This window comes from Sesamum indicum, linkage group LG6 (assembly GCF_000512975.1).
Source record: "Sesamum indicum cultivar Zhongzhi No. 13 linkage group LG6, S_indicum_v1.0, whole genome shotgun sequence".
NCBI classification, from domain to species: domain Eukaryota; kingdom Viridiplantae; phylum Streptophyta; class Magnoliopsida; order Lamiales; family Pedaliaceae; genus Sesamum; species Sesamum indicum.
Window position 1 is genome coordinate 4,024,880 of NC_026150.1, and position 23,137 is coordinate 4,048,016.

At 32.1% G+C, this 23,137-nt stretch overlaps 3 protein-coding genes across 3 annotated transcripts in view; all 3 read right to left on the bottom strand.

The window, feature by feature from the left end:
• The window catches only part of LOC105163639 (ABC transporter G family member 12), a 6,932-nt gene extending 3,602 nt beyond the window's left edge, over positions 1-3,330 (bottom strand). The window contains exons 1-2 of the mRNA XM_011082062.2: positions 2,938-3,330; positions 155-234 (exon numbers count right to left, since the gene is read on the bottom strand). Of these exons, the coding sequence (XP_011080364.1) occupies positions 155-234; positions 2,938-3,184 (327 nt within the window). The 5' untranslated portion in view covers positions 3,185-3,330. The remainder of the gene's footprint in view (positions 1-154; positions 235-2,937) is intronic.
• LOC105163693 (ABC transporter G family member 15-like) lies at positions 10,229-14,377 on the bottom strand. Its single transcript, XM_020694341.1, has 9 exons — positions 14,308-14,377; positions 13,686-13,765; positions 12,657-13,118; positions 12,406-12,528; positions 11,911-12,042; positions 11,483-11,767; positions 11,112-11,384; positions 10,920-11,027; positions 10,229-10,815 (listed from the first exon to the last, which is right to left on the bottom strand). Exons 1-9 carry the CDS (start codon positions 14,363-14,365, stop codon positions 10,459-10,461), a joined length of 1,878 nt encoding a protein of 625 aa, XP_020550000.1. The 5' UTR covers positions 14,366-14,377; the 3' UTR covers positions 10,229-10,458.
• LOC105163640 (RNA-binding protein 8A) overlaps positions 20,743-23,137 on the bottom strand; it is a 3,687-nt gene continuing 1,292 nt past the window's right edge. Inside the window, exons 2-4 of the mRNA XM_011082063.2 lie at positions 22,822-22,958; positions 22,035-22,180; positions 20,743-21,161 (exon numbers count right to left, since the gene is read on the bottom strand). Of these exons, the coding sequence (XP_011080365.1) occupies positions 21,116-21,161; positions 22,035-22,180; positions 22,822-22,958 (329 nt within the window). The 3' untranslated portion in view covers positions 20,743-21,115. The remainder of the gene's footprint in view (positions 21,162-22,034; positions 22,181-22,821; positions 22,959-23,137) is intronic.

Below are 23,137 nucleotides of genomic sequence, written 5' to 3' on the forward strand. Positions count from 1 at the left end.
AATTTCCGGGCAATTTTGGGGCGGGCAACGATTCATAGTACATGCATCAAGTGTGCTCGACTGCTCGTTATTTATCAAATGTGAGTGAATTATAAAAATTTCTAAAACGAGAGTGGCAACTTTGCAGCAATGGTACAAAAATATATATACTTACAACGAGACCGGAGCGGAGCCTCCTTTTCGTCCCATTAATGAGAACATTACCGGAGAGGACTACGTTTCCCGACAGCCTACCTGCGAATGCGCCCAGCCGCCAGTCAGTAATAACTTCTATGTATTAACTCCACAACCACCAAAACCCACGTGGCAAAAAGTGAACATTCAAGTATTAAAGGACGCGCCATCGTTTGGCAAAATGCGCTTTTGCTTTTGCTGATGCTGATCAGTGAATATATATATATACTATAGTACTGTAAGGACTGCTCATGTGAATTATTATCCTAATTTATTACTTCTTGCTCTTTTGGTCGCCAAGAAAAATTACATTTATGTATGTACCTTGTATGTTCAATTATTTTGTCAAGACACGTCTTCATTTCTTAAATAATTCATGCCTTTTATATTGTTTAAACTCGGGTGAAGGATCTTCGATCTCATTTTCTTTATATAGTATATATTTTCATATTTGAATTATTATTCAATTAATTTGTCGAAAGAATACGTGTCAATTACTCAGTACTGAGACGTAAAAATATGAGATGAGATTTTTACTATTGACCCGACTATATATATACAGTTTGATTATACTATAGAGTAATTAATCCCTAAAGATCCAATGGACAAGGATATATTTTAAAGTCTCCCACTTTTTTTTCCCACTTTATATACTTATTGTTTTTATTTTTATTTTCTAAATTAAGAAGTGATAGAAATTAAGGGTTCATTTGATTCAAGTGAGAAGAAAATGGAAGTGGAAGAAGGAGGAAAAGTGAAAGGGGGAGGAGGAAGAAAAGAATAATAGTTTTCCTTTAAGTTGTTTGGTATAATTAGAAACAGAGTAAATCACAAATGCTTCCTCTTGTTTGGTACAAGGAAAACAGATTGAGAAGAAAACACTAACTTTTATAATTTTATTAAATTACCCTTCTCTTCACTTTGTATCAGAAAATAAATAGACTAATACTATACTAATATAATTTTAGAAATTTAAAAATCTTATTAATAAAAATATTTATCAAATAAGACTAAGAATATTTTTTATTAATAAAAATATTCATCAAAATGAGTATTGTTCATTTATTTTAAATTATTTATTTAAATAAATAAAAAATACTAACAAGATTGCTTACTTGATAATTGACTTCAATGCAGTAGTTTTTTAAGAGATTTTTTTTTTTTTTGACAATTATGTACGGTATTATCAGCGAGTAGGAGAAAAGAATTTGAGTAATATATATATATATAGAAATATACGGGTAATAGAGTAAATAAAAATAAAAACTGTACTTTTTTATCTTTTCAGCATTATACTTCCACTTTTCTGCCCAATTTTGAACAAAAACAAAATTGAAGTCTCATATACATCGAGTTTTACTTCACCTCTATATCTTTTTTCTAATCAAACACAAGATCATTTCTTATACATTCATTTTCACTTCCACTTCTAGGATTCCTCCATTTTTTAGCCCTATCAAACACACTCTAAGTATAATTAATTTATATCCCATCTCTTAAACTACCAAATTAAATGCTTCATAAATAACGTTGGTAGATGTCATAATTAGTGTTTTGCAGCTGCCTACTACTTACCCCTCAATAAGTACACAAGACACGAGATAAAACTCAGGGATAATTGCACCATCTTCCTTGATATTGATATAATTATTATATGAAATCTCTTATAATTTTAAAAATTATAAATTTTTTTGTTGTATATTCATATTGTATTTAATATATATACACATCATATGTATAAAATATTTTTTAGTATAATTAAATGATATGTATATATAGAAAAATGCTCTAGTTTATATATATATGGATAGATAATCCTCACAATGATACTAATTTTGATCATTTATTCAATATTTTTCAGCATTACTATAATCAAAATATTTATGATGAGTTTCGATTGTAATTATGTTTTGACTTTACTTGCAAAAACAACAGTTAGTGCAGCTTTGATCAATTAGTATTTGCTATATTTTTTCTTTTTTACCAAGATAATTAACTATAATAAAAGATCATATTTAAAAAAAAAACAAAAAAAGATGGTTTCAAGTTTAATATTGTAATAGGGGTAAAAAGAAGTGAAAAGACATTCACACCCTTCCCAACAAATTGGGAACGAAATAAATAAGGGAATTAACGACTAAAATTACTTGTAAATGTACTTAATTAATTTTTGGATAGTGTACTGTCCCACGGACAGTTGCTCTTCATTAATCTACGACCATTTCTTATTTATTACAATTAACAAAAGGAAAAGAAAAGAAAAGCTTTACTTCTTCTCGAATTAGATTTCTTACAATATTAATAAATATTAGTTAATAAAAACTGGTCATTGATGCAAACTCAATGCATGTGCATGATAATGAAAAAGAAAAAAGAAAGAGTTTATGCCATTTATCGCAATCTGATGATGAAAATTAAATTTTCAAAAATATGTAATTGAAATTAATTAATTATATTTTAGAATTAATGAATAAAAATATAAATAAATATAAGATGTATAGTTAGGGGAACAAACTCTCCACTTAACTCCCTTCTAATTATAAGTTTTATTTATTTTTTAGGATAAAAATGCGTATTTATGTAATTAAATACACGTTTTTTCAACTAAATTTAAATTATAGAGGCTTGATTATTAATAAATAAATCGATTAGATATAGGTTTAACTAAATAGAGAAATTGATTATAATAATAATTATTAATGTTTACCATTAACTCGAAAATGTTATGTTGGTGTAATACAGAGAGAGAGAGAGAGAAGGAACCTGCTAAAGAATCTAGAAAAGTGGACTTGCCGGAGCCAGAAGGACCCATAACAGCCATGATCCTACCCGGAAGAGCATAACCCGACACCCCATTTATCAACCTTCTCGTAGGCCCATTCCCGAAGTTAGGGAGCACCGCCGTCAACTCCTCCCACGCCAAACATGCTTCCCCACCGTCAGTATCATGAGCGCCGCCGCTGATACTGTCGGGCTGATGATCAGAACCCGCCATGATTTCTATCTCCATGGTCTACTGATGATCAGCAACAAGAAGAGAGCACAAAAACCCTGCTATTAATAAGTAAACATGTAGGGTAAATGTTGAAGATCTCAAGTTGGGACTTGTTCTATCTCTCCCCCCACTCTCTCTCTCTCTCTCTATATATATATATATACATATATATAATAATAATTAAATAGTGATGTTATCAGATACACTTGAATGCTGCCATGAATGGCGTTGCAGGAGGAAGTTGAGAACACAGGAGCCATTTCATATTATACCAGTTTTGCAGACAAGACAACACCCCCCCCCCCCCCAAAAATTTTTTAGATATTGATGGGGTGCCTTTACTAAGAGTAGATATTTGGTTCTTTTTTCCTTTTGGTACGAAGTAGATACAAAGTTGAGAAACCAGCTTTGATAGACTTTTAATATCTTTTATCTAAATGTATGTCAACTTTGGTGAAGGTTTAAGCTTTGTGTTATTTTTTAGGACTGATTACACTTATATTTTTTTTGAAAATACAAAATTATACAACCCCTTCGAAAATTTATTGTTTACACTTATCGACTCTCTCTCATTAAGATTTGAATAGAAAATGCTATGTTAACAAAAAAAAAAGTTACATAAATTTTTAATTTCACCCCCCATTTAACATTCTCATATAATAATTTTATTTTTATATTTAAAAAAATATAAGTGTAGTTTCAAAACTTCTTTCGGAATAAAGTGTAATTTCATAATTTTAGGAGATCTAAATGTAATTAATCATATTTTTTAAGGTTTTGATACATAATTTGTGGCTTCATGGTTTCTAATTTTTTAGATTAGGTTTAACTTCAGTAGTCTTCGATCTAATTTAAAACTTAAAAAACCATCTATTGCAGATATAGTAGTGAAGAAAATGTTGTAAATAATAAAGTATATATATATGTCATGATTATATTAGCACTTTTCAGCTGTCAGTTTATTTTACAGTAAATTACATTCTGAATATTTAGCGATGATCAATAAATTTCACTGAGAAGCTCATATTAAACAATTTTTTAGGTTTACAAAAGCTTTATCCTCTAAATTGGAATAAATATATTTTTGGTGTCGTAATTTAAATATATCATTTGGTGTTTTCGTTCTTTAACTTTTTATAATAACATTTTAATCTTGTATTTTTATAATTTTCTTGATTTCGGTTCTTTTTCGTAGGAGTTCACCTCCAACTGCAAGAAGGATCAACTCCAATAAGAAAAAGGATTGAAATTGAAAAAATTAAAAAAATACAGAACCAAAATATTACATTAAATAATTAAAGGACAAAAATAAGTCAATTATAGAAACAGTAATCTCAATTTTAAAAGGTCATGTGAGATGGACATGCATTGTTACGGCGAGAAGGATGAACTCCGGTGGATAAAGAACTATGAAAATTAAAAAGATATAAGACCAAAATGTTACCCTAAAATGTTAAAGATCAAAAACATCAAATGACCTAAGTTATAGGATAAAAATACAGTTAAGCCCTCTAAATTATTAGTTTGCCAAAATACTAATTTAAGATAATCTTTATTTTAATTTTTCTATGTAATTTTTTCCACGTGCATGCTTACGGTTGTAATAAAATTTTGAGATTTTTTGTATTTATATCTATTTTTAAAATTTATTTAAATAAATTGCCAAACTACAGTGTTAATTTTGATAACTTCAGATTTACAATAATATTATACTATTAAAATGTTATGTTTAAATTAAATTCTTTAATTATATATGATATTTGGAGTTGGTAAATTTTTTTTAAAAAAATCCCCTTCACCAGTAATTTGTTTAGAAACTTGTACTACATGCTGACAATTTTTATCCCAATTTTCATAAAAAACATAACTTGAAGGACTATATTAAATATAACCAAAGTCATATATATGACAGACTTTGTATTCATTTATCGTGTTTTTGATGCACTTAAAATCAAGTGAAAAACGTTTAAGGTGATTTTCCAAAGGCCATTGCCGGACCAAAAGATTACTAGTTTTCCTTTCATCAACGGCTACTTTAATTCTATCCAATAGCTATGTTCAAGAATAGTATTTTATTACAGTTACACCCTTTTGACTTTATATATTACATTTACTTTCTTACAAGTATAAAAAAACTATCATTAAAGGAATGTTTAATGAAGACTAAAATTGAAAGTTTGTGTAATTATTTTTGTTGGCGTCAGCATTTTTCGTTCAAACGCTAGTGGAGTGGATCTGTTGTAAATGGCGAATTTTTCTGAGAGGTGTAAGTATAATTTTAAAACTTTTTTGAAAAAGTATAATTTCACATTTTTAAATATAGTCTAAATATAATTATCAAATTAAAAATTGATCATTACTAAAAGTTATGTGCGTTGTGGTTTTGGGAATAAAAAATCGTTGTTTGGAACTAAAAAGACACTGTAATTTTAGGACTAAAATAACGTGATTTTGAGTTTTATGTGATTAAAAGCGTCACCTACCATAATTATGATATCAAAACAAATCTGCTCTTATTTTATAGGACTAAAAAACATTTTGCCCCATATTTTAGCTACCAAACTTAATTGACACGAGCTTGATTTCCCACTTAATTAACAGTATAAATATAATTAATTTGCCTTTAATTATAATTAATAATGAGTCCCTACTTAATTATCTTTATTTCCACGATTGATTAATAATGAATGAGTTCGTCAGCTTTCATCTTATCACCATAATTAATAAGGTATGGTGTTCTTGACGTGCTGCCCATTTCAGGATAATATATATATATGTATATATATATATATATATATATATTTCAAGAAACCAGGAAATTTCATTTGTCTTCCACCATTTCCAACTATCACATGATTTTGACGTTTCAACGCTTATCACTACTTAAATAACTCATTCAATTTTACATGATTAATTACATTATATCAATTTTATGTTATGTGATATTACAAATGAGTAAATTAATTTTTTTATGAAAAAAATAGTAATTTAATTTAAGGAGGTAAATTGTTTCATTTTAAAAAATATAGAGAAATAAATCGTTATATGTTAAAAAACACAGAAGGTAAATTGCTATTTTTTTTTTATAGAATGATAATTTATTTATTAACTATATATATATCATTAATTATCTCTTTATAAGTACAAAAAATATACATAAAAACGTCAAATGATGCACAAAATTGAAAATTTATGTACTTGTTTTTTTAGTGTTAATATTTTTCGTCTAAATTCTATTTGAAGGGTGTCAGGTGTAAAGGAAGAAACTTTGAAGGGAGTGTAAGTGTAATTTTATTTTTTTTTGGGATAAAAGTGTAATCTTACAATTTTACAGGGAATTTTAGTGTAATTAACCCTATAAATAATTTAAGAACCAAAGTTTAGGTATGAAATGATCCAATTTTATGTCGTATTCACTAACATGCATGGAATTAAGGAGTGGGGCCCACTGATCCTGTGTTTTTCACCATTTTGATGGTTCAACAGCATGGGCAGAGTTCGGTGCCGAAAGTGTTCTTATTGACAATTTGAGGTATATTTAACAGTTGATGTACATTTAATGTGTGCCATAATTGTTATTATTGTATTCTTTTTGTAAATTTGATCAACTAATATTTTAAATAAATAATTTATTAAAACTAATAAAAATACTTTTGATTTTAAATATGTACGAATAGAAATTTATTTTAAAAAAAAAGAAATTAAAGAGAAGGGCATTTTTTGAATATATATATATAGAGAGAGCACAGTTTAGTCGAGACGCTTTTGCAATCAAAATTAGTTACTTTAAGATTTTCACAGTTAATAAATATTGTGAAAATTCTAGTTTAAGTATACATAGCTTTTTGGTAAATCAAGATAAATAATACTCGTGATACATATATAAATATTAAAACAACTGGTATATAGAAATCACGTCACTTGACGCTGTTTTAAGATCGTAATGAGCTCCCTCCGTGTAGGTACTATCAGCTCACTATGCATTACGACAAAACACACCATGCAAATACTTAAAACTTTTGTGGGGACCCTGGAATGCCAAATAAATTGCCAATTTAATCGATTAGAACCCCTGTCTGCCCCTTCAAAATGATGATCCCTAATGTGCAAATCAATAGCAAGAAAATACGTACTCCGCGTAGTGAAAAAACCCTTATGATTATTTCTTTTTTTGAGGATCGACGAATCAAATGATATTTCTGTTCCAATTTTTGCCTCTTCTTCTCCCTCTGAATCAAACTTTTCCTTGCCATAATGGTTCAGGTCCTATTAGTATCCATGATACAAGTCGAATCCTAGATGTAGAAATATAAGAAGACGGGCCTTCGCTCCATCGAAAGAAATGAGATTATCGCGGATATAACACATTCAAAAATTAGCCAAATTTTCCTGATGTAGAGGCAATCAAGAAAGCCGCATAAGAGAATATATAACCTACAGAAAAATGGGCTAATCCAACCAATCTTGCTTGCACAATGGAAAGCGCCACAGGTTTATCTCTCCATCGAATCAAATTGGCCAAAGGTGTGCGTTCATGAGCCCATGCTAAAGTTTCAATCAATTCCTGCCAATATCCACCGAATCTCATTCCTTTGCTCAAATCACCACCATAATATATTTATATATATATTTATTGTACTAGTCCTCAAACATCGAGTAAATTAGATACAGATTTGATATATATATATATATATATATATTATATTTTATTGTACTAGTCCTGAAGCATCGAGTAAATTAAATACAGATTTGAATGCTTTCTCTTCCTTCATCATTTAAACGTGCATGCATCATTCATTATAAACAAATTACTGCTTACGAATTCTACGTTCTCAAATAAACGTTCATACTCATGACGTTTGAATTAAATGTTGGTAATTTAATTACTAACATTTATTTGAATAAATTATATTTTGTCATTCGAATTACTCCATTTTATATTTTATCGTCTAAATTTTTTTTTAGCAACTTATAATTTTAATTTTGCAAAATTTACACTTTATCATAGATGATTGTTTTTTCTGTTGATTTTTCATATGTGCTACCTAGAGGCAATGTGATGTGACTTTTTTATATGTGAATTGCATGTGATGCTTTTTCCGGCAAAAAAAACGTCATATATGCCAAAGTACAAATCTCGCAAAGTTAGATAAAAATATGACAGAGTGTAAAATCAAGCATAGTTTGAATGGTAAAATGTACATAATTTACCCTATTAATTTTATTGAATTGGTTGAGCTTTGAGCTCTTAACATATATTCATTAAAAATAGTTGATAAAATAGTACCATGAACTTTATGGCATCTTCATGGCTAATAGGCAACTTTTCAGAAATTAAGGTAGACAAACAGAATACCACATTTAATTAATGTATTAGCAAGTATTAACACTCCTAATTTCTTATGAATAATATCATATATTTTGATTGAAGAAAATACCCATCTTCTTAAAAAGACAAGTTTAACAAATTTGACCGCGTCGAGTTGGGTCGGGTCCGAGGAGGTGCAACAATCGAACGGACCGAGTTTTTATCTAAAATTTGTTGGGTTCTTGAAATGAAACTGGGCGAGTCTCGGGTCCACCCCAACTTATCTCAAACCATCCCATTGTCAATCTAGTCAGGACTTTATTGCAAATGCTCTGGTTATATTGGACCCCAATTTGTCTCAAACCATCCCATTGTCAATCTAGTTAGGACCTTATTGCAAATGCTCTGGTTATATTTCTTTGATGTTTAAGTAAGATAGATCATACCAGAAAGATAAGTGAAGGTCATGAATGAGGGTTGCAAAAAATTGTTCTTGCAACATGAAGGGTGTCTATTTATAAACTTTACCAATTATATGATTTCATCGTGATCCACAGTAACCAAAATAATCGGATGGTTGCTGTAAGTCTATATATGTTAAGATTTTGAATGCACAAAGATTGGGTCGTACAGATATTGAATTAACAAAACGAGTCCAAAACTTGTCTAAAAATTATTATTATCCCGTCCAGTAAGGTTTGAATACAACCTTTTAAGATATACTCCCACATCGATAATTATCATAATTAAAAATAAAAAAATCATAACAAAATACTAATTAAAATTATAATTGTGCAATGGCTATTAATTATTTTTGTAAGTGACACCAAAACGTTGATCATTTATTAACAAATTTTTGCATTGATATTGTTTGACCGTAATAGAAAATATTAATTTATAAAAAAAAATTAAACTTTAATAATTTATTATATAAAGAATAATCAATCTTTGGTAGTAACATTAGAAATTACTAAAATTCGGAAATTGTAATGTACATGTTGTCCAGTCTTTTTACTTCATGGTATTTTGTGTTGTGATGCCAAAGTATCCATTGGCAGTAAACTGTATTTCCCAATCCTAAAAATCCCACATTTAGGATGAAGTATAATATAAAATCAAACTCCCCATTCCAACAAAGCATCAAATTATGTCATGAGAATGTAAGGGTAGAACAGTACAAAAGATAATTACACGAGACCACGAAATCAATAGACCCCTCTTCAGTATAAATAGATAATACAATTGTACACCGTTCTAAATCCAACAATATGGTAGTTGGATGTAATTTTTTTTGGATAATTACATTTACATTCCTTGACATATAATCTATTTATACAAACCACCTCTACTTTTTGAATAATTATACATACACATACACCTACAAAAAACATCAGCATATTTATGCAAACCACTCCTACTTTTTAAAAAATTACATATATATTACTGTCATGGACGATTTTTGTAATTATGAAAAAGACATAGATAATTTGTATAAATAAATCATAAATTGGGAAGTATAAATGTAATTATCCGTATTTTTTCAAGTCCGCGACAATAAAATCTAAAGCAAACTATTATATATAGTTACCTTTATAATGTTTTTTCTCTAATTTCTTTTTTCTTTTAAGACAGCATAATTATTGGGTGAATTGCATTTTACCCCTGCGAAACTTCTAATAAGCACAAAAACCCCCAAACAAAATAAAATAGCAATACGATCCCTGAATTTTTAGAAAAGAAGCTAGCTGAGATTTGGACATGAAGCTATCCTTTCGTTTTCAAGAGAAGTTTTTGCCATTTAGTCTTTTTACAAGAACTATTGCATTTAAAAAGCCACACTTATTACATTACAATGTTTCACAACTTTAATTGTAAATTTGTGATGTAGAGGAAAAAGAAAGTATTTGGTAGCAAAAGAGCAGTTCTCTTCTATAACAGCAGCTAAAATTCAAGAGTAGAAGCACCTGCTGATGGCTGAATTCTAAGGGATTGGAGAGCTTAGACCTTCTTGAGACGACAACGAATGGAGATTATGATGTCGCTTGGACGAATACGACGGCTTCCTCCTAAATGAAGGGCGCTTCTTGAACTGGTGCATTGCTCTCTTTGCATAGAGTGACTGGAAAATTGGTGCTGATCTCTCTTTTACCTTGAGAATGATGAAGAAGAGAAGTCTGTAACATACGATGAGGGCGTAGACCGCAAACAAATCCCACCACTTGGAATGATCTAATGATACTCGGAACATATGTCTTAGCACATCCTCTCCCTTTATCTTTGGATCACCAGGTACTAGAGGATCAAATACCATTCCGAGCATATCGTTCTTGTATGCTCCCTGCACCAATACTCAGGTGAGATAACATGTTAACATAAGTGATGACTTGTGATCCTGGAATAAATTCTTACAGCAGTGCAAGATTCAAGAATTTGTCTTAGTACCTGCAAAGACCATGCACCATATCCGATGAGCGAAATTGGGTAGCGCCAAACTGGTTTGGGAAGGTCTACCACCGGCCGGAAGAAGCCAGACGTGATCATCATGATCCCCTACGTGCAGAACAATGGTGAGGAAACGCAGGAGCTGACAAGCAATGTAAAGAATTTTTTAAGCTCTAGAGCAGGATTACTTACAAGAATTCCGGCCCCAGTTATGAGACCCATCAAGAAGTTTGGAACTAACGAAGCTACGATCATCATGACGCTCTCTACCATAGCAATGCATCCAAAAAGGTTAAGGCAAAAGAAGACGTAATGTGAAAATCCAGACCGGAATTTCACCATGTAAAACGTTATCGTCCCTGCAATAGTCGAGACTGCAACCAAGAACGGGAGGGAAGAGAGGAAGTTCGATAGTATGAACACAGCATTGCCGTAGTAACCATTAAGCCTTTCTCGATAAAACACCTGTTTTTCAAGAAAAATCCATGACTACTATTGTCCCTTGATTTCATTTTTCAATGAGTTAATTTTTCCAGATCAACCATCTATATGAGCTCATTTACCTTCATTTCTTCGATGAAGGACGGGAATCCTCCAATGGACATAAAAGTCATAAAGCCTGTCACAAAGCCACCACAAGCTCCACGAGCCAATATCGCTGTGTAACCAGTACCAACATCATAGAACAGAGTCCCAACGCATATAGCAACAACAATGTATGTGACTATTCGAGCCCAGTAATATCCAGTGTCTCTAGACATATTCAAGAAAGATCTCTGTGTCAATGTTGTAAGCTGCTTCCACCACCTTGCTTGGCTTCCTCTGATTGTTCCAATCTCCAGGCCTTGCTGCAATTCATGAGCTTATTAATCTTGCTTCACAAATTGTTATGTATAATTGGTCCCAAATAATAGTTCTTTCTTCATTTAGAATAAGAACAGAAGAAAGTAACATGAACAAAAATCATAGAAAGGGAATTAGGACTACTTACGATAGTGGAGATTTCTCGCATCCTTGATCTTGCCTTTCTTGCATACTGTGAGAACTTATATTTTTCAACAAGTACTGATTTGATATCCGCTGTTGCCAAATTCATCAGAGGATCTGATGTTTTGTCTTCTTCCTGTCATTAGAAGGTAGAACAATAACTTTTTATATTCTATTTTATCAAATGAAATATGAATTTCATGCCATACACACACAAATCTGCTAAAATGATCCCCTAAGAAACGTTTCACAGACGCTCTAGTATAAATAGTTGATAGCACCTCATATTGTAATTCACACAAAACAGCTTTTTGAATAATTGTGAACATAGGAAAAATTGTGTGAACCATGTTAATGTTTTGTTTTACAGTCACCTTCTTTTCATATTTTTGCACACATTCAAATCTAGCTAAGAATGATTCATAGAAGTTTCAAGTAGCCAACAGAAAGCGAGAAAATTGCAATAAAATGGAGGCAGTAATGTGGTATGGATTCATACACGTAGTCGTTGTGAACCTTTCAATGTGGCTGTCACGATGTCAAAGTCTGAGTTAATGCAGCGCAGGAAATGATCCGAGGGATTCCTCCTACTTGGACAGGGAAACCCTGCTTCGGCAAAAAACTGAAAATCAAAACTGACAAGTTTAGACTGAGAATCAGATAGTATGACATGTATAAATCAAGAAAACAGAAAACAAAACTGTTTGAGCAAAAGCAGAAATTCAGAGAAGTATTTCTTGTAATTAATACCTTTACTGCCATCTTAGCTTCTCCAAAGTAAACTGTTTCACCGCTAGACAGTAAATAGAGGTCATCAAACAGTGCAAAAACTTCACTACTAGGCTGATGGATTGAGGAGATAACAGTTCTTCCATCTCGTGCAAGATTCTTAATAGATTGGATGACGAAAAAGGCTGCTGCGCTGTCAAGGCCGCTAGTAGGCTCATCCAGAAAGAGTAGTCGAGGCCGCGTTAGAATTTCAAGGGCAATGCTCAATCTCTTCTTTTCTCCACCACTTAAGCCTCTTAATTGCCAATTTCCTATCTGGCGATCGGCACAATCTTGAAGGCCCAATTCCATTATAGTTCCATCTATGATGCCTCTTATCTCTTGCTTTGTCATGGAGGATGGAAGCCTCAAATGAGCAGAGTAAGTTATAGTTTCTCTGACTGTAAGAGTCCCCAACAATACATCCTCTTGTGTGACATAAGCCTGCAACAGTCAAAAAAAGAAAAAGAATTACAAAGACCGGAGATGAGAAACCAGAATTGCGTGTTTCATCACTGTGCACAAGATTTCGGACATCTCATCATGATAACACGGTCAAGTTCAGAATTGAAACATGGAAATTCTATATGTCACCTTGTGCTAGACACTCTGTGAATTCTTGGATGGCTAAAAATGAGAAATTTTGCTAATCATCGCTAGTGCAGTTTGTGAAAAAGTCTCTACACTAGAAATATCGTTTTGGTGCAGAGGCCATCAAATTTCTTTACATGAAGGTAAAGTTAACACCACGAGAAGTTCCACTTATAACTTAAGAAAGCTCAAACGTTTTTGACATAACAATGGCCCATTTCAGACAGGAGAGTGCAGGCTTGGATTGATGCAAAAAATTTTGATCATACAATGTAAAAAATGGAGAAAGCAGTATGCTTGCTTTTATTGCCAATCAGAAGTCACCTAACTAATACCATCATCTGAAACTTGGCAAAGTTTTGAGAAAATCTAGCGACTCATAATTTGATTGATCCATAGTATGTTGGCTAAGGTACTTACAACCAAACCATAGTCCAGTCTCCTCTTCTTCCCGTTGAGAAGAATATTTCCATTCATGACAACATTTCTTGCTAATCTACCTGTGGCCAAAGTAAAAAGTATCATTGAACATCGAAATAAAGAAGAGATGAACAGCTTTTTCAACATGAAACGAACACCTTACTGAAGAATTCATCTGTGTATTATAATGTAGAAACGTATCCATCACTCCATCACTTGTGCAGTAGTTGTTCATGTTCTATATAAAGATCTTATCAAGCTACAAGTTGGAATGATACACTAATGTGACCGGTGAGAATCGCATATCTCTACTCTAACCCCCCTCTCAACTTGATTGATTGATAGTGTCTATTAGGCTTGTGATTTGTGAAGCCGAAAGCCCAGCTAGCAATTTATACCAAAAATTATAATCAAGAAGTCCAACAGGATTCAGTTCTTTATCCCTGTTCGATTGTATACTTCGATAATTAGATTTGCACCATCTCAAAGCAGCTATCCAGCCCAAAATGATACACTTATGATGCCTAAACATACAAATAAAGAGACATGTCTTAACATACAGTCAATATATACACAGACATGCATGAAAGTTTCATTTTTGACAGAAAGAGAAAATAAGTACCTGCCAGGGAATCAAGAAGGGTGGATTTGCCAGAGCCAGAAGGACCCATAATAGCCATGATCCGACCCGGTTCACCGCGGCTGCAGCCCCCTCTCTACATCACCAACGCTACTGCCACCGCCACTATAACTAGCAGCCGCCGGACCACCACCACCACCACCTGCCACCTCTATCTCCATCTGAACAGGAATCCCAAAGGGTACCTAGCACTTCTTGCTCTACCTGTGAATAACTGTATATATATATATATATATATAAATCTTCACACTGGTTTGAACTCTTCTCTCTTCATAGTATAACAATTGCCATTTTCATATTTATACGGGTATGGAGGGTTGGAGATAATGGGTTGGTTGAGTAGTCGGTGCATGAAGGAAGATGGCAAGGGCGGCAGGCCGCATGCATGATTAGTGGTTTCTCTGCGAGAGAATTAATGGATAGGTGGGCAGTAAGAGCGAAGGAGACGCTTAAATTTTTAATGCTGTGGGGTCCAAACTGAATGGTTTACAGTTGCATTCAACCTTTTGCAACATTTTTATATAATATCCCCAAAAATACAAAAGATGTAAAGTCATATCCCCTTATATTTTTTTATTCTAATTCACATATGTATATAATATATATATCACCTGTACAAATTTAATGTTATTTTTTTATAAAAAATAATTATACTCCTCTTCTCCTAATATTTGCTCTAATTACACTAAACCTCATGTGGTTTAAATTTATATTTATTTTTTATGACTTATTACTGATTTATTATATGTCAAATAGATTTTTTCGACTAAACTGTTTTTACCACGGTAAAAATGTACCTCCTCACATCCATTAACGTATAAAGATATACATAAGTAATTTGATTATAAAAAAAAATATTTGTCCTATACTAAATCAGTAATAAGTCAATCGAAGGTAATTATAGATTTTTATCCCTCCCCTTTTTTTTTGTTAATATCAGCAAATTCGATAAATTTTGACTAATGTAGGAACTTATTTATTAGATAGAAGCAAACCTCAAGGACACTAAATGTAATTTTTCAACTCATAAAAAGTTTATGTGCAATTATATAAAACAATAGAAAAGGGTAATTTTTCCTTTTTAAATTTAAGGTAAGATTTTTATACATATGGTAATGCATATTATATTAAACGGAATAAAAAATACATTAAATTTTATAAAATCCATGAACACTATATTCATACACATACGGACAAATTAAATTGAATTTTCTATTTCAAATTATGATAACTTCACCTTCTACTCATTTAATATATGAATCTAAGTGTATAGAAAAGTTACTTCATCTGTTATACTTAAAAAAAAAAATATATATTTTGTAGATAAGAATGACGTCTACGTATTTAAATGAAATAAAATATACAACAAGATTCAAAATCGAAATTCCAATATATACAAATAAATATGGTGAGAGGTGCATTTATTAATGATTGTATGTGAGCAGAAAGGGATAAAAAGAAAGGTATATGTACACTTCATAGGAAGATGGGACAATTTTTGATTAAAAATATGATTGTTTGGTGAGATTTAATGTTGATTTGGAGTGGAGAAAACACTAGATACGAGGAGATAGCACCAAATGCAGCATGCATCTAATGACTTGTTATAAAAGTTTATTTTTTTTATGTTTTTAGTTACATAGGTTATATAATTTTTTTTTATCAATATATACAATATTTATATATTTATGTATATTGTGTTTATTTAAAATACATATTATGTATATTAAGATATAATACATATTAACTATTAATTACTACATTTCTTATTTGAATTTTTAGTTATTTGTGGATAAAACTAGAGGTATAAGAAGAAATGTAAATTTTTATCTTAGTTAATTACAAGTAATTAAGAATCACGGCGAATACTAATTAATTATGTGTGCAACGGCTACTACGTACTTATTATTTTTGTTGAGACCGAAACATAAGTAACATCTAAAAATTATGGTAAATGTTTGGCCAAAATTAAACCATAGTGCATGTTGATTACACGTGGTCAAAATTATTGTAAAGATTTCAGTTTCGTGTAATTGTGAAACAACATTTTGAAATATAATAACTGGATTTAAAAATCAAAGCAACGAGAGCCATGTTGGAAAAAATAACGTATAACAATTAGAAATGATATTTACGGTAAAAAAAAATTAAATCGAAAACTTACAACGAGAATTGTATTGTAACAATTCTCAGTTAAATGAAAAATCGTAAATTTAACCGAATCACAGAACTCAGTGCTTGCCTTGAAGAAAATATACATCCCGTATCAGTGGTGCATTAGGTACAATGTAACTTTTATCAAGATGAAACGGTTGTAATTCTTTCAATTTTAGCATTATACCGAAAAATGCCTCAATCAAACATTTAAAAGCTCGTTATCAAAACAAAGCTCAAATAGAAAGAGGCAGAGAGAGAGAGAGAGAGAGAGAGAGAGAGAGAGGATCACCTCGTAATGCACCCATTAACAACCAATAATTGGTTTCAATTTCCAGGCCATTAACCAATAATGCACTCATTAGTATGTTGTTTTTTTTATTTACTTAGAATTTGTTGATTGATTTAAAAATAATAATATATTACATATAATAATACTATGTTAATTAATTTTAAATTATGAACAGAATTTCAAATAAAATAAATAAATGTGTGTGAAGTTAAGAGGTTGATTAACATGGAGAGTTGTGTCCGAGACAAACTATATTACATGTTGGATCTTCACGTTCTGGTGTCCTATCCTAGTCCCATCAAAAGTCGGTAATATTCTGTCATAAACCAACTGATCATCATCCTCTACTTCTACTAGGATTATTTCATCATCATGCTTTCCTCAGAACTGGTTTTATATATATATACCTATGTATCAATCAACCACCCAACCACACAGCATCTGTTCTTCATCATTAACGTAATTGGTTTCGATCGAATCGGGCAGTGAAGTGTTGTTGTTGCTGCAGCAAGAATTGATAATGGCAACTCGAGAAGAGAATCTGACAGTAGCGTCTGCAGGTAAGAGTTTTTCCACCGTAAACGAATCAAGAGAGATAAAAGCAGCGTCGAATTTGCCTGAAGATCATCCATCCGACAGCGGGATTATTAGCACAAAGCAATTACCTCAAGATTATAAAGAAAGTGATTGCAGAAAAGGATTTTCTGATGAGGAGGAGAAACCACTCATGATTAGGATTGTTGAAGATGAAGCGTTGGTAGGCCCTGATGGTATTTTCTGCCCTTTGGGTTGTTTGGCGGCAGGGTTGCGTTTTCATTTTGGTTGCGACAAATATGGATATCGACTTATTCCCAATGTAGAAACGGAAAAAATAGGACATTAGTCGTTAGAGAAATACCAGTGTTGGAGTTTGGAGTTGTTTGTGTTGTCTGAAAAATGAGGAATGGCATGGCATTATATAGCCATGGCCAAACTTCACATCTTAATGCAATTGCAGCCATTAACAGCCAATAATGTGTAACAGCAAATCGGTTTTTGGACTATAATGATGATGCTGAAAATTGTTTTTTTTAAAAAAAATATTGTTACGAATTTTATAAAATTGAAAAAAATTTAAAATCGTTCAAAAATTTTTGCTACAAAAAGATATGTCTCTAGACTGAAACATTCCTCCAAACACATATTGCTCAGAGCGGGCTGTGCGCATATAGAACAACCCATATTTATTCTAATCTCCATAACACTTTAAACTCAAATTTGGACGTGAATTGAATATAAGAAGTTTATTGTATCAATAAATTTATTATATGGGACAAAGATATATGAATGTAAAATAATTACCCCGGCAATACTATATATACTTATCAATTCCCATCATTCTCCCATTATCTAAAGTTGTCCCACATAGGAGAATCATGGGACAAACATTTCTTCTCTTTTTCTCAACCAAATCTATGAATTTCATGTAATTTTTTTATTAAAATTACAAGAAAAATGTTGCATTAGTTTTTTACGACCATGATAGTACTATTTAACTTGCCAAGCTTTTATCCTATGATTATTTATAATATAGATAATAATGCATTGTAAAAAAAAAAAAAAGAGAGAGATTATTAATTCCTAGCTTAGAAAGAGTAATTACTTTGATTTTGGTTGGCTTAAAAGAATAAAAATTCTCAAAATTTTCAAATTAAACAGTCATGTGAAATCCAGATGCAAATTTCCAACGAATTGTGCAGTTTCCGATCAAATTTATCCTCGATATATATGCAACATTTTTTTAAAAAAATATTATTTTTCAATTATCAATTTCATTCCAAATTAATTAAGAGAACAAAAGTACAACTCCTTCAGTTGCCATCATTGAATTTGAAATACTGAACAGACTGCTGGTGATAAGTCGGAGGAAGATGAGGATGATGTCAAGTCATCATGCCCCTTATGCCCTGGGCGACACACGTGCCTGCCGGTCGATGCGTGTGAGTGAAGAAGGGAAAGTGTAAGTGAACTCGTTCCAATGGTGGAGGAGGAAGCTCGATTTAGTCCTTGCAGATCTTGAGTCACTCACTTCAAGAGTCGAATTCACAACTCTAGTTTCGGGGGTATTTGCCATTATAAATAGTAAAGGCTACTATGAGCAGAAAGGGACTAGACTACTTGGCTCGGTTATAATTAAAGTACAAAAATTACAATTTTTCCTATAAAGAATATAGTTAGTGTATTTTACTTTGAATTTATTGATTGATTTAAAAATATTAACGTATTACATAATGATATTGTAATAATAATATATTAGTTGGTTTAGTATGTTATTTCTTTATTTACTTTGAATTTATTAATTGATTTGAAAATAATAATATATTGCATATAATAATACTATGTTGATCGATTTCAAATTATGGACGTAATTTCAAATAAAACAAATACACATCTGTGATGTTAAGAGGTTGATTAACATGGAGAGTTGGGTCAGGGACAAACTACATTACATCTTTGGATCTTCATAACCTAGTATCCTATCCTAGCCCCATCAAATCTCAGTAATGTTCTTTCATAAACCAGCTGATCCTCATCCTCTACTTCAATTAGGATTATTTCATCATCATGCTTTCCTCGGAACTGGCTTTATATATATATATATACCTATGTATCAATCAACCAACCACACAACATCTATTCTTCATCATAAACTTGGTTTCGATCGGCAGGTGAAGTGCTGCTGCTGCTGCTGCTACTGCAAGAATTGATAATGGCAACTCGGGAAAAGAATTTGACAGTAGTGTCTATAGATGATAGTTTTTCCACCATGAAAGAAGTGAAAGAGACAAAAGCTCATGATCAAACGTTGAATTTGCCTGAAGATCATCCATCCAACATCAAGATTATTAGCACAAAACAATTACCTCAAGATTCTAAAGAAAGTGATTGCAGAAAAAGATTTTCTGATGATGAGGAGAAACCACTCACAGTTAGGATTGTTGAAGACGAAGCATTGGTAGGCCCTGATGGTATCTTCTCTCCTTTGGGTTGTTTGGCTACAGGGTTGCGTTTTCATTTTGGTTGCGACAAATATGGATACCAACTCATTCCCTATATAGAAACGAAAAAAATAGGACATTAGTCAATAGAGAAATGACGGTAAAAGGCCTTAGTCAAGTGATAAGAATAAATCGAAATTGTGAACTTGAGTCTTATGAATGTTCTTATGGAAGTTCAAATTGAAAGGAGTTACTCCTTTGAACAATGTAGATATGAGTCTTACGAAATGTATTCTTTAACTTTAAATTGGCGATATAAGAGAACATTCAAGTCCTTAATATTGGTTATTCATTTTATTGTAATAAAAAGCAAGCTGATTTCACTACTGACTTTAATTTTCTCAAACTTACCTTTGTTATAGATCTTACAAGTGAAATATTTATGATTGTTGCCTCATCCATGTCTACATTCAAAAGTCACAACATTGATGTATATATGTTAAATGCATTATACCTTTTTTCTAAGGTTCTTTCTGGATTTTTCCCAATAGTTTTTGAGGTTGTATAAAGTTCTTTTATCTATGATTTTTCAAATTATGTACAGTACCATATAACTGTTAATACTTGAGAAGTGAATGAGCTTCAATCCAAACAGACACAATTCGAACTGAAGTAACAAGTAAAAATACTTGACAATTTTCAAAGTAATGAGCAAACTTGAAGTCAGCACTAAAATTTATCGAACAAGAAATTACTCAGATTTGATCTTTTCTCTGTTAGTTTATGGGAACTGAAAACGTACCACATCAAAAGCATAGCTATAGCCTACATCAACCTCATTCAAGATCTGAGATGTAAGATATGAATTTGAATGCTGTAGTATAAAAGAGAAGATTATTAACAGGATACAGCTTCATTTTGGATGATCTGCTGCCGCATTAGATGGGTAGGGTACACAACATTAAAAGCATATCAGCATTTCTTGTTTCAGGATTCTGAAATGGAGAGAAATCATATAAAATGGAGTTGCTGGGGAGGATAGATAATGCAACACCATCCTCTCTTGACCTTCATTTAAGGGTATCCCTCTTTTGATCTTCCCACAAAAAAAGATGCACAACATGCAAAAGGCAATGCCGAGAGTTCACTAAAACACTAAAAAATAGATAAGCAGAGTGTACAAATGACAAGCACCCCAAGAAGATAGCTCTGTACCCAAAAATGGGGACGGAAGTAAATGAAGAAAAAAACGAAAATCTCTCCCAAAGATAAAAACCAGATAGAGTTTACAGTTAGCGTCAATCCCTGACATTGGTCTCTTAACCCTAAATGAAAGCCACAAAGAGTCTTCCAATTGCTGCATAAATCAAAATCTCCTCCTTGGACTCCTAGAACGATGACCACGAGGTGATCTGAGAAATAATCAAAGGACAAAATCAAATACATATAACAAATGTGACGACAGAGGCCATGTCTGCAATAGAGTATAACATCAAGCTCATATTCTTGTCCTCATTTTGTCCCACAGGTTTTAATTAGAGGTTAATCTTCTAATTGTACGGTCAAACTTGATGAACGGAATTTTATATGAGACTTGAGGTAAAACTTCCGCGCACTTACACTATTTACCTTAAATGTTGTGAATCAATGGCATCGCATCACTAGTTCAATCCAGAGAGTGATTACCCAAATTACATTTTAGAAATAACAACTCAGTTAAAGACAGCTAAAACAAGAAATAGAAAAATAAATATTTTTTTGGTGGATTAGAACTAATAAATTGATGATAAGAGAGAGTACAATATTAGACTGCAACAAAAAACTCTAAAATAATAGGTCACTCCAACATAGGAGAATAGAGAAAGGGGAAAACACAAAGATGAAAAACTTCAGGTACTTTGGTCGAGATTCATCATACAAATGAAAACTTTGTTATCTGCTCCCCTTGTGTTACTTCTATTTCCCCAAATCTATTTGTATCATATACATTCTTCTATTGAATGAGACATCTCTAAGATAGTCTTATAATATTCAGAATGTGCACCTGACATTTCAGATTGTTTTCCATCTTAACAAAATTCAGATTTCTGTTTCAGATCATCCTACTAAGACATGGTGATTTAATAAACCTTTTCCTCAAGGGTTCTACAAGGAAATCGATGAATACTTATATTTCCGACTCCTACATTCTAGAACACTGCATAAAAAAGATCTTGTATCCAGTTTGAACATTTAACCAATTAACATATTCATTAACAAAATGGCGAGGAGATGTGAATACAAACCTTTTCCTCATACTTCTCCTCCTGAATGGGCCTTTGCTGAATGCCCAATCAACATTTAGGGTCTGAGTGAGCAGTTCAGTTCCATCCATTTCATTTATAGCTCTCTGGGCCTCATCAAACTTCTCAAACTCAATTAGCGCATAGCCCTAAATGGAAGCATCACACTCTTAGCAAAGAGTAGAAAAGCACCTGTAAGCACGACACAGCATGGTCCACAGAAACATAACTCTACAATTACACTAAAATGACTGCAACAAGCGTATGAAAATTGTAAAGTTGAGTATACATGAAGTTATCACAGACAGGTTAAGTTCTTTTTTGGATAAAATGCAAGACAGATTGAGTTAGAAGCTGCTTCCTATCTTCCTTCTCAATGATACTTGGAAGTAACAATGTTAACTGAACTAAGAGTGGATATCACCTTCCACAAGTAAGATGATAGTGGACCCAAGCAGTACATGTGTATAAAAAGTAAAGCATTCCACATGCACAAAGCAAATTACAGCAAATCTGCAAAAAGAAAGTGCCCAGTAACATGACTGGCCCAAACTGCTGTTTCTCCATAATCCACATGCAAAAAACATGGAGAGCAAGCTTGTGCTTGAGTTACCCGTGAACCCAACATGCAACAACTGTTTCCTTTCCATGTGCAATCTACACATAAAGGAGCATATATATTTCCTTTTTGATCTAAATAGTATTTCTGTATTATTCAGTTATTCAATCTAATTAGTGCCATTTTGAGGCCACTTTTTAGTCAGACAGCCTAAATTATAACTTTTCATACCTTAACAAATCCAGTGCGTCGGTCAAGATTCAAGTGCAAATTCTTTATCTCCCCAAACTCACCAAATGCATTATGTAAATCATCCTCTTGTGCCTCTTCATGAACTCCAGCAACCAGAATAATCCATCCTTCAATAGCTGCAGAAAAGATCAATAATAATCAGAACTTGAAATAGAACAGAGAGAACAAACTAACATCCATGTTCACCTTCGGCACAGGAACTCCTACTAAATAGCAAAGGGAGATTCGTATACTTAAAATGGACAGGGACGTTTCGGATCTCTATAATGTCTAACTCCCAAGAATGCAGCTTTTT